We start from the raw sequence: 12,986 nt of genomic DNA, 5'->3' as shown, positions 1-12,986 counted from the left end.
CTTCATTTATTATTTATTTTTCTCCTGATTTTTCTCTTACCTCCAAGTGCAGAATAAGATGAGTGTGATAATCCTGGATTCCTCGAGGAGGGGTTACTCTTGAATAATTTCCTTTGCAAAAATATCGAGAAGTAAAAAAAGTGAACCATTTTCACTTATTCTCGCTGACTCGCTCCGACTTCGTGTGAACGAATCTTCTACTTTTTAAATATTCCCGCCAAATAAATTAGGCGATTACAGTGCTTAAAAATGTCGAGCGGAATTTCCCTCAACTTGATTTGTAAACAAAAAAAATTAAAATCCATAATCAATGAGAAATTTTCTTATCTCCAACTGTACTTTTTTTGGTACATATTTATGGAGATTGTCTTTAGGTCTGCCCATATTTTCGTCTCGGGAATCACAGACGCTACAAGTCAGATTTGAGACTAGTGTTCAGCTTGAGGTCAGACTTTTTTCATTTATAAATATGGCTGTAAGAATCTTTTAAAAATGTGATTGCTTCAAAGTTGGAATCTAAGACCTCTTTATATGTAAAGTATAAGACCTGTCTACAACGGTATAGAGATTTGCCCATTGGTGAGATGAAGCTTAGACGTTTCGATGGGAAAACCCCGCTGGCGGGTGTATTTGTAGTCTCAGGGCATTTTATTTTCCACCTGTGGAGGACAGTTTTTATGTTATCTTCTTTTTAGCTGTGTAAGTAGGTACCTACTTCCTTGCAGTAAAACCATCAGTTTTTTTGTTCAATAAAAATAAAAATTGAAGAAATAATTGGTAAGGGTGTGAGGCTGTGAGGGTTTTAAGTTGAACGGGTCAAAACTTTCAACTTGTTCTGTATGAAAGAGGCCTTAGAGATCTTCTTTTGATCCATATCCTTCTTTTAAGTCCTTTACAAATTTTCTTCTATACAAAATTTATTTGTCTATTAAAAATAAAGTTTCAAAGAGTCTCAACAAATCAGGTCATTTTGTTCTCATAATTATTCAAACTATTCAATATTTATAAATATTGAATTGTATACAAGCACTTACCTATGTGCCATATTTCATGCTATGCTGCAGTGACCCGTCAATTTACGGTTACTTTAATTATTTTATTAATCTACCTATTTATTTGTGAAAATATTAAAACGAATCTTTGATCTTCTCCTTAGCTAATCACAAGACTTCTTATGAAAATTTTAATGGAAAGTCTAATATTTGTAATTTTGAAATATATTTTATGTTCACCCTTTTGTCCAAAATATCCTTATCTTTTGACAGCAGAAACTTGCTTGCATATTCAATAGTCGATCTCAAAAACTTCAGTGTTCATTGTATAAAATCTAACCCATTTCTAGTGATTCTCCTCAGATTGAAATCTGTACATTTAGGTTCAAATGGACTGTCTTTCAGAATATATACCGTGTTTTCTTGTCTACATTTCCCCTGACCATTGAACATTATATTCTAATTGAGGAAAAATATTTATTGTGCTTGTAAGGCTAAAATTGTGTTTCAGTGAAACTAAAAAAAAAAATACGTAACTTGGGTGGAACCCAGATATTCACTGCAGCCATTTCCATCTTAGGTCAATTTTGAACATATTACCTTATTACCTACCTTGTCTTTTTTTTCACTGAAAAGCCCCAGTTGTCCATCTTTTCCGGACTCTTCAAATTTCGTCCTTTTTTATCCTGGAAATAATTTCTTCTCAAATGATAAAATTTTCTTTTCCTCTAATGATTGTAAAATTTGCTTCGTTCTGTGAAATTAAAACTTAAATTTTACATTTTATGGAAATTTTAAAATTTATATTTTGAAGAAAATAAAAAAGTTAATTTTTTTGTCACGTACACGAAAGCTAAGTAAGCGATTTAATTTTTCTTTAAAACCAGTCATAATTTGGGTTGTTACGTATTATTAAATTTATGGTTTACAATAAAGTTCGTCGCGGTCGGGAATCGAACCCGCGGACCGGGAATCTCAAGGCCGGCCCGGGACCTTCCAAGTTAATTGGGAGACAGGATAGGAGAAAGCCAGCCGTTCCGAGAACGAACATTATCCGTTCAGGATAAAATCCGCTCCGGGCGGGAATCGAACCCGCGGCCTAGCGCTTTCAATGCAGACGCGCTACCAAGCAAGCTAACTAGGCTGGCGTGCTGTCGGACTTTCAACCTGGGATTTCTAGCTTACGACTTTAGTATGATGCTCTCTGATTATTTCTTACATACCACGTCTGGTCAGATTCACCCTAGTGAAGTTCTCATGAATAAAATCCGAGGTCGTAAGATCACCATATTGGGAGACACCTCCAATCCTTGGCCTATGGTCGGTATCGCCAGGTGAGTGTAACTATAGGCATTAAATTTGGTCTTACTCAGTTGGTCCTGACCAAGACCAACTTAAAGAAAAATACTTTTTGTGACACATTTTTAGGATTACAAACATTCAGTTCTTTTCGCCAGCCTAGTTACCTTGTGTGCATCTGCCTTGTAAGTACACGTGGTTCAACAATGTTTTGAGTAATTTTAAATGTAACACCTTTGGGTAGGGGTTGTGTTTTATTATTTCTTCTAAAAGTGTGTCCAAACACAGTCAACCGGCCGTCACGTTGATCGACATCGATTCACAATATTTTCACATCGATCGACGGGCGTCGACTATTTGTGGACACAGTGTAAGAATGACTTTTGCTAACATCTTGGGTCCTTGATTAAAATGTACATACGTAATCCTAGGGCCTAGGGAGTCAATGATTGACTAAAGAACAATGGCTTACTACGAACACGTTTTCTTTCTTATCATTCAAATCAACATGAACCCAAATTGACTCTAAATTGGGAATAAAGAACCCTTTCCCTCGACAGCTGTTGTCGAAGCTGGTTCATTAACACGGGTTGAAGAAAAAAAATAAAGTAAACACGATTGATAAATTGGGCTTTGAAAATTCGTCATTTTATTAACAAGTTATTTTTAAAAGGGATACATCTCCGAAAAATTCGTATGTTAGTTAGTCCATTTTTTCGCCCGATCACTTGTGTTAAGTAACGTCCGATTTGGTCACCATTCCTCGTTTTTACCTGCCAACCTGTCTGTGTAATAGCCTAGTGAAACGTGGTAAAAAAGGACCAAAGTAAAATCTTGAGCTGATTAACAAAAACTTTTAATTATTTCTGAATTTACATTTTTTTAGTGGTACCTTGCGGACCTAATTTTAGTGACGATTGATTGTACCTAATAAAGGAGCTTTACGAAATCCTTGCTGGAATGTTGCAAACAAGGACTTTTACGTAAATTTTAGACAGATTTGTGTCCCATAAAATCCGTATAATAATTGTCCCGTAAAATCAAACTTAATATTAATGTAATATCCCGTATAATTGTGACCTCGATATAAAAAGCAACTTCGTTACGAAATATTGGTCCCAATAAACGTGTCATTTTGTCCGAAAAATTGATCTCAATAAAAGTGTCGGATTTGTCCGTCCGTGCTTTGTGTCCGTCCGTCAGTAAAAGTGTTCGACCACGTACCATTGTCCAAAAAAGTGACCCTAAGGAAATTGAAAACAATTGACCCCCAAATGTTTCCAACGATATCGCTATCCTTAGTCATGTCACCTAGTCGTATTTTCTGATGGGTACACCTAACGGGCTAATGGCCACCTTATACGTGATATTCGGGGTGACCCTTATAATGACGTTAGTAGGGGGCAGTATTGACCTTCTGTTTATTGGAACGGGGGCAGGGGGAGCCTCCAAATTGCGTGGATCTACCAGCATGGCCATACGATTGCAGGGTAAGAAATTACATTAATGATACCTATTATTATTGTTATTATTTTTTTTTAAAGAGGTTTGACAGAGGGAACTGTAACTGCTATGGTCTTATCGTTCCGAAATCGAAGAGAGAAGGAAGACAGGATATAGGAGAAAGCCAGCCGTTCCGAGAACGAACATTATCCCATCAGGATAAAATCCGCCCCGTGCGGGAATCGAACCCGCAAGATACCTATTATAGCCATAGTTATGACTGCACCCAGACTAAGATTCGAATACGACTGGATAACGATTTTACCTTCCATTCAGCCCGCCACTCACGGTGAGTTTTATCGCCGCATGCGATGATTGATCAGTCGAATTTATCGGATAGAACTCATCGTGTGTGGCGGGCTTTAGGCGACAAGATCCCGGCTTCCTCACACCTCAACCAGTCTGAGTTAGATCGAACACAGTCAGCAGCACGCGACTACCCATCCGGATACTAACCATGCGCAACGTTGTTTAACTTCAGTGATCCATTGGGTACTGGTCTACGCATATGTATATTCAACGTGCTATCGCCGCTAGTTAATTAAACTGATGTATTGTTTGCAGATGGCGAGGTTTGGATGTTTGACTGTGGAGAAGGCACGGGACTTAGACTAAACGAAGTCTATGTCAAGCCGAGTAAAATCAGCGCTATCTTTATCACACATCTTCATGGCGATCATGTAAGTACCTATCAAAAGAATTCAGCCAGCCTAGTTAGCTTGGTAGCGCGTCTGCCTTCTCGGTGCTAGGCCGCGGTTCGATTCCCGCCCGGGGCGGATTTTATCCTGAACGGATAATATTTGTTCTCGGAACGGCTGGCTTTCTCCTATCCTGTCTTCGTAAACCTTTTGGGGTTTTTTCCCCCAAAACAAAATTAATTTTATTAAAAAAAAATTATAGGTTTTTTTTTTTTTTTTTTTTTTTTGAGGTTTGATAGAAGGAACTGTAACTGCCAAGGTCTTATCGTCCTGAAATCCAAGAGAGAAGGAAGACAGGATAGGAGAAAGCCAGCCGTTCCGAGAAAGAACATTATCCCATCAGGATAAAATCCGCCCCGGGCGGGAATCGAACCCGCAAGATACCTATTATAGCTATAGTTATGACTGCACCCAGACTAAGATTCGAATACGACTGGATAACGATTTTACCTTCCATTCAGTCCGCCACTCACGGTGAGTTTTATCGCCGCATGCGATGATTGATCAGTCGAATTTATCGGAGAGAACTCATCGTGTGTGGCGGGCTTTAGGCGACAAGATCCCGGCCTCCTCACACCTCACCCTGTCTGAGTCAGATCGAACACAGTCAGCAGCACGCGACTACCCATCCGGATACTAACCATGCGCAACGTTGTTTAACTTCAGTGATCCATTGGGTACTGGTCTACGCATATGTATATTCAACGTGCTATCGCCGCTAGTTAATTAAACTGATGTATTGTTTGCAGATGGCGAGGTTTGGATGTTTGACTGTGGAGAAGGCACGGGACTTAGACTAAACGAAGTCTATGTCAAGCCGAGTAAAATCAGCGCTATCTTTATCACACATCTTCATGGCGATCATGTAAGTACCTATCAAAAGAATTCAGCCAGCCTAGTTAGCTTGGTAGCGCGTCTGCCTTCTCGGTGCTAGGCCGCGGTTCGATTCCCGCCCGGGGCGGATTTTATCCTGAACGGATAATATTTGTTCTCGGAACGGCTGGCTTTCTCCTATCCTGTCTTCCTTCTCTCCTCGATTTCGGGACGATAAGACCTTAGCAGTTACAGTTCCCTCTATCAAACCTCTTTTTTAAAAAAGTTAGTATTTATCCTTCTGTACCCGGCGCTTTCTCCTATCCTGTCTTCCTTCTCTCCTCGATTTCGGGACGATAAGACCTTAGCAGTTACAGTTCCCTCTATCAAACCTCTTTTTAAAAAAAGTTAGTATTTATCCTTCTGTACCCGGAAATTCCTTCTCCATCACTTCGGAAATAAAAACTTACCGTTCCGAAAGCGAAAATATCCAAAATTTGGGGTCGAGTGGATGGGAACAGATCACATGCCTTCAGGCACACTCCATTTGTCAAGGGTCTGGGTTTTCCTTGCCCTTGGCACCAATTTATTTTGAAGAAACCATTTGCTGATGAAATCCAATTTCTGCTATTGGTCCTCTTCAGGCCTGGGGTCTTCCAGGAGTCCTGTGTTCTCATTGGAATTGTAACGACACCATACAGAAGCGTGGAAAGACCGGGTTTCACATCTTTGGTCCGCGCGGGATCAGAAAGTTGCTTCGCACTCAACTGCTGCTGTCCCGGTCTATGTGTATGTTCCAGTTCACCGTAAGTATAGTGCGGCCTTTACGCATGGGTATTAGCGGATTTACGCATAGTTATAGCCGCTTTACGCATAGATAAAGCGAATTTACGCGTAAATATAGTGGATCTACGCATAGAAATAGCGGATCTACGCATAGTTATAGCGGATTTACGCAAATAAATGGCGAATTTACGCTAAATATATGTATAGCGAATTTGCGCTTAGATACCTAACTCCTCTCCGGCAATCGAAACGTTTGAAAAATGTTAGTAAAAATGTGTCTAAACGCGTTTTAATAAATAAGTTTCAATTTATCTCTCCGGCAATCGAAACGTTTGAAAAATGTTAGTAAAAATGTGTCTAAACGCGTTTTAATAAATAAGTTTCAATTTATTTTCATATATAAAAAACATGATGCCGTTTATTTCATTCCTTAATTCCCAGCCGTTTCTGAGATATAAGCGTGGTTCGCAAATCACGAACCACCCTGTATAAAAAACTTAGTTAGTTGCTCCTTTGATGGCCAGAAAAATTTTCTGAATCAAGTACCTACTGACGCGAGAGAGGATCACCAGAAAACTAGACTGTACCCATGATTCCCAGGTCCATGAGATGATACCTCTAGATTGCCAGTATGACAATAAGGAAGAGGCTGACTATTACAAGAACATCGAAACTGCTGATGGCCATATGCATCCTCAGGAAATCCTGGGCCAGGATATAAAAGCTCATATTGGACCGGATGGACATCCCCGATGGCACTTGTGAGTTTTCTTCATCCTAGAATAGTATATGTACCCAGTTTATCCTGCCCGTATAGGACTAGAAAGTCCCTTTACCCCAGCGGTCGTATAAAAGCTCATATTGGACCGGATGGACATCCCCGATGGCACTTGTGAGTTTTCTTCATCCTAGAATAGTATATGTACCCAGTTTATGCTGCCCGTATAGGACTAGAAAGTCCCTTTACCCCAGCGGTCAAAACAAGGTCTCGTATATTTGATGGGGTAATAAGTAATAAGACATACAAAGGCGAGAGAATAATTTGTTATAAAAGACCTCGCGCGCCAGCCTAGTTAACTTGATTGGTACCTACTAAGACATACAAAGGCGAGAGAATAATTTGTTATAAAAGACCTCGCGCGCCAGCCTAGTTAACTTGATTGGTACCTACTAAAAAAAAAAACTTTAATTTTTTCACCTTTTCTGTCTTTCAGAGTGAACGACAGCCGAGGTAGCATCATAGCTGGTAAGATACAGCACAGGCTACCAACCTTCGGATTTACCTTCGTAGAGTCTTCTCCAATACCCAACATCAACACCTATCTCCTACGGAACAAATACAACCTGACCCCCGGTGTTGAGTATGGGATGCTACAACGCGGTATAGCCGTGCATCTACCCAACAACATTACAGTATCCTTTAGTTAACAAACCTTTTCTAGCCAGCCCAGGGGGCTGCAAGAAAGGTAAGGAGGCTTCAAGCCTCCAGGTACGGGCTAGTCCCATTCTATGTAGAAAGAAGTACAAGTTCGCCAGCCAGCCTAGTTAGCTTGGTGCATAGCATGTCTGCCTTGTAAGGGCTAGGCCGCGGGTTTGATTCCCGCCCTCTATCAAACCTCTTAGTATGGGATGCTACAACGCGGTATAGCCGTGCATCTGCCCAACAACATTACAGTATCCTTTAGTTAACAAACCTTTTCTAGCCAGCCTAGTTAGCTTGGTGCGTAGCATGTCTGCCTTGTAAGCGCTAGGCCGCGGGTTTGATTCCCGCCCTCTATCAAACCTCTTAAAAAAACCCTTTTCTCAGACTCCATGGGAAATCTATTTTTCTTAAAAGATGCTACATAGAGGGAACTGCAACTGCTAAGGTCTTATCGTCCTGAAATCGGAGATGGAAGACAGGATAGGAGAAAGCCAGCCGTTCCGAGAACGAACATTATCCGTTCAGGATAAAATCCGCTCCGGGCGGGAATCGAACCCGCGGCCTAGCGCTTTCAATGCAGACGCGCTACCAAGCAAGCTAACTAGGCTGGCGTGCTGTCGGACTTTCAACCTGGGATTTCTAGCTTACGACTTTAGTATGATGCTCTCTGATTATTTCTTACATACCACGTCTGGTCAGATTCACCCTAGTGAAGTTCTCATGAATAAAATCCGAGGTCGTAAGATCACCATATTGGGAGACACTTCCAATCCTTGGCCCATGGTCGGTATCGCCAGGTGAGTGTAACTAAATTAAATTTGGTCTTACTCAGTTGGTCCTGACCAAGACCAACTTAAAGAAAAATACTTTTTGTGACACATTTTTAGGATTACAAACATTCAGTTCTTTTCGCCAGCCTAGTTACCTTGTGTGCATCTGCCTTGTAAGCGCTAGGCCGTGGGTTCGATTCCGGGACGGATTTTATTCTGAATAAATAATGCTCGTTCTCGGAACGGCTGGCTTTATCCTATCCTGTCTTCCTTCTCTCTTCGTTTTCGGGACGACAGACTTTCGCAGTTACAATTCCATCCATCAAACCCCTCTCTCTCTAAAAAAAAGTTCTTTTCTCTTTTTCCAGAGGGAGTGATGTGCTTGTTCACGAAGCTACTCATTTGAAGCACCAGAAGGAGGCGGCAGAGTTCTACGGACATTCTACGCCTACCATGGCTGTCCGGTTTGCCAAAGCTGTCAATGCCAGGCTTCTCATTCTCTCTCATATCAGTCAGAGGGTAGTGTCTAGGCCGGGAGTAGGAGGTCGAGGTCTCAACAAGGTAACGATTTCCTTTAAAAAACTAAATAACAAACCAAACGAACAAACAAACAAAATCACCAAACAAACATTTTTTTTTATCTCAGCGCACGGCCTTGCGCCAGGCCAAATGATACTAGGATATGTATTTTCTAATAAGATTGACGCCTAGCTATGGCCTTTAAAGTACATTTTTCGTTTCCGAATCAATTTTAGATAATTTTCAGACAAAAAACCCCCCATAGGGTTTGGCAAACCTTACTTCACCAACAAGGGGTGAAACGAAATTGAAACTCAGGTCCTGGTCCCAATATTGAGTAGAGGAAAAAAATGCCAACCGAAAGTCGAACTCGCGTTCTCTCTGTTCACAGACCACGTTCACCACGGATGACGTCATGAATGAAGCAATAGATGAACTGTTCCGGTATCGATATAGGAACCTCAGTATGATCATTGCTGAGGATGGAACTGTACTTAGGTTGGAGAAGAAGCACAACTACTCATGTAAGAATAAACCCTTAATTTCTCGGAACGGCTGGCTTTCTCCTATCCTGTCTTCCTTCTCTCTTCGATTTCGGGATGATAAGACCTTAGCAGTTACAACTCCCTTTGTCAAACCCCTTAAAAAATAGTCCAGAGTTCACGAAATAGAGAAAGCCTAGTTAGCTTGGTTGGTAGCGCGTTTACCTTGTAAGCGCTAGGCCGTGGGTTTGGTTCCCGCCCGGGGCGGACTTTATCCTGATCGGATAATGTTTGTCCTCGGGACGGCTGGCTTTCTCCTATACTGTCTTCCTTCTCTTTTCGATTTCGGGACGATATTAGCATGCTATCGGGTTTGGTGAATCCCAGAATTCTGCAATAGCGTTTCTACCCGGATAGAATCTATTTTAACTATCCAGGAATTTATTATCCTGCTAGAAGCTGGAAAGAATCCGACTTTTTCGATCTTGGAATTATTTTGGGGTTGTGCGATTCGGATTCTAGCGGGGTTGTGATAACTAGGGGCGGTTACAGTTACCCCTATCAAACCTCTTGGAAAAAAGCCTACAGGTCAAACTTGCTTTCAGCTCGATCTCTTTTTAAAAAAAAAAAAAAAAAAACATCACCATCACATGGCTAGAGACATCACCCCGGTGTATGGCAGATACAAAAAGATATCTTTTCTTTACTCGGCCATCACCATTCGGCGAAAGCTAAAGCCGCTACAACAACCATCACGTGATTTCACGTAACAGTAGTGTGACTGTCCTTAACGAAATTACCTAAAATATTATGGGAAAACTTTGAAAACAAATTTGGCTCCCCATGACTTCACGTGACGTGATGGTAGTGTGTTCCTAGTTTCTACCTTTGTAGTTCTCTCTATTGAACCACAAATAGTACGACGCGACGGTTTTCTGCGCGTGGAGTAAAAATAGCATGGTAGTGTGTTTCTACCCTTAATGCTTTACCAATTTTACCATAGAGAGTTTTCAGTTAATTCAGAGTTCAAGAAATACCTGCCTCCTCAATTTAATCTCAGAAACGCTCGTAGAGTAAACATCTCTCTCGCGTTTTTAGTCTGATGATGAGAATCTGAGTATTCTCGAAAGTTCACCAAATTTTCTTCGTTGAATGTCGAATCTCAATTGTCTTTTTAGTTTTTATTTTAAGATAGTTTTCCAAGCTGACAGGCCATAAACTTGCTTTCAGCCCGATCCCGTCCGTGGTACTATCTGACGCGGCTCAAGAAGACCCTCTCCGTGCACAGAACCGTGTTCGAATCCATTCCAATCATCTACCAGCGACCCCCGTCCAACTACAACCACAAATTCAAACAGAACACCTTCCTACCCCCTCTCAATATGCTAACCAACTTCTCACGACACAAGTTTCTCAAATACTACAATCAGACGGATCTCAAACTTGTACAAAATCCATTCCAATCATCTACCAGCGACCCCCGTCCAACTACAACCACAAATTCAAACAGAACACCTTCCTACCCCCTCTCAATATGCTGACCAACTTCTCACGACACAAGTTTCTCAAATACTACAATCAGACGGATCTCAAACTTGTACAGCTTAACAGTAATCCTAACGGAGGCCCGGGCGTTGCTATATGGACCAAACGTCCGTTCTACAAAAGTATACCGGTAAATATTTTGGAGTACTGGTCTCGGTGGTGTAGTGTTTAAGACGCTCGTCTGGTAAACAGGAGGGTGTGGGTTCAATTTCAGCCGAGGTATGAAATTTTGTCCTCGAAATAATTTGAGAATTTGACTACAATAATAATGGTAGCCTGCTGCTGGAGTAAAAGGACTATTCAGTCCTATGCGAGCAGTATAAATAAGCACTATTATTATAGCCTGAGAAATACGGATTCTGAGCTTTTTTAATCTTTTGACCTTAAATATGTATTAGCATCATCATCATTCCCCCCGCCCTGGTTATACTGGCAGAATGAGACTAAAAAGTCCTTAAGACGCTCGTCTGGTAAACAGGAGGGTGTGGGTTCAATTTCAGCCGAGGTATGAAATTTTGTCCTCGAAATAATTTGAGAATTTGACCACAATAATAATGGTAGCCTACTGCTGGAGTAAAAGGACTATTCAGTCCTATGCGAGCAGTATAAATAAGCATTATTATTATTATGGCCTGAGAAATACGGATTCTGAGCTTTTTTAATCTTTCGGCCTTAAATCTTAGCAACATCATCATCCCCCCCCCCCTGGTTATACTGGCAGAATGAGACTAAAAAGTTCCTATGTTTCTTCTCCACGGAATGGAGCAATCTGATTGGTTAATTTCCAAATTTTTAGCCAATCAGATTGTTTAATCCTAGAGGTAAACTTAAACCAAGATTGTGGTCCGGACCGTAAAATAATTTAGAAACTTGACAAAACATATGAACACAGAACACATTGTGAAATACATATGTAGGTATGGCAAAATAATCAAAAACACAAATAATTTTTTTTTTCTAGAGACGTTTCTGCGTACGATAAGTTAGGGCAATATTGTCCTGAAAAAAGTGATGCTTTAATTTGAGACATCTCTTTGCGCCCATCTGATGAGAGGCATACTACGAAATGGACATGCCACGACACAGATCGATTAAGTCCAAGGCACAGAACACATTGTGAAATGGGTATGGCAAAATAATCAAAAACACAAATAAATCTTTTTTCTAGAGACGTTTCTGCGTACGATAAGTTAGGGCAATATTGTCCTGAAAAAAGTGATAGGTACTTTAATTTGAGGCATCTCTTTGCGCCCATAGAGATGAGAGGCATACTACGAAATGGACATGCCACGACACAGATCGATTAAGTCCAAGGCGGTAAAATATCTTAAAGGAAGCAACCTCCGTGGCCTATAGTGGGTATCACACTAGGCTTGGAGTTCGGGTTGCACTCAGCCTCGTGAGGACAATTGAGTAGCGACCAGTGGTGGCAATACCAGAGTAAAATGATACGAGTAGATGAGAATTGACAGGCATTTAGTAATGCTGTGAGATACCCACAATAGTTGTGAAAAAGCTATATCTGGTTTACCACAAATAATTCATGATTCAATTTGAACATCTTAAAGGCTCACAGTGAAAGAGCTCAGAAGAATAGGATCTCGGTGTAATTCGGTACGTTAAAACAGCACACAAAACACATTGTCAACAGTATTAAAAGGCCCTGGTATAGCGACCAGTGGTGGCAATACCAGAGTAAAATGATACGAGTAGATGAGAATTGACAGGCATTTAGTAATGCTGTGAGATACCCACAAAAGTTGTGAAAAAGCTATATCTGGTTTACAGTGACGTTTTACCGGGCTCAAGCGGTACGAAAATTTGGTTGGATTTTACAAGTTTCGAGCGTGTCGGGTTAACCCATGCTGGATTAACCCTTGTAGTCGTTCGGCCTCGACAGGAATTATTATGTGAAAATAGGAATTATTAAGTCCTACTGGACCACTCTTACCTTCAAACAGAAGTGTAGTGACACACATTTCGTCCACACTGAAGCCCTTGATCTTGGTAATGTACATCCTCTTCAGGCCCTGGTAAAATCCAGAGTTCAGAGGGAGTCCCTCACAAAGGAAATTTGATTTTGCTTGAACTTACAAGTGAGATCGCAACAAGTTGCCTTTGGCAAATATATTCTTAGGGTCGAGCTGTCGTTTGGT

General features: G+C 40.9%; 1 protein-coding gene across 2 annotated transcripts; it reads left to right on the top strand.

The window, feature by feature from the left end:
- The first annotated feature begins 3,342 nt into the window (after positions 1-3,342).
- Positions 3,343-11,066, top strand: LOC103511324 (zinc phosphodiesterase ELAC protein 1-like). Of its 2 annotated transcripts, XM_026825120.1 has the most exons (10): positions 3,343-3,781; positions 4,359-4,474; positions 5,950-6,111; positions 6,692-6,852; positions 7,306-7,504; positions 8,214-8,311; positions 8,653-8,845; positions 9,195-9,327; positions 10,516-10,585; positions 10,738-11,066. In XM_026825120.1, the coding sequence occupies exons 1-10, from the start codon at positions 3,619-3,621 to the stop codon at positions 11,000-11,002; spliced, it is 1,560 nt and encodes a 519-aa protein (XP_026680921.1). In that variant the 5' UTR covers positions 3,343-3,618; the 3' UTR covers positions 11,003-11,066. The 2 variants fall into 2 exon arrangements, with proteins under 2 accessions (XP_026680921.1, XP_017300430.1); XM_017444941.2 differs by lacking the exons at positions 3,343-3,781; positions 4,359-4,474 and adding an exon at positions 5,155-5,357.
- Positions 11,067-12,986: the final 1,920 nt, after the last annotated feature.

This window comes from Diaphorina citri, unplaced genomic scaffold (assembly GCF_000475195.1).
Source record: "Diaphorina citri unplaced genomic scaffold, Diaci psyllid genome assembly version 1.1 scaffold701, whole genome shotgun sequence".
NCBI classification, from domain to species: domain Eukaryota; kingdom Metazoa; phylum Arthropoda; class Insecta; order Hemiptera; family Psyllidae; genus Diaphorina; species Diaphorina citri.
This window is presented reverse-complemented; position numbering and strand designations above follow the sequence as displayed.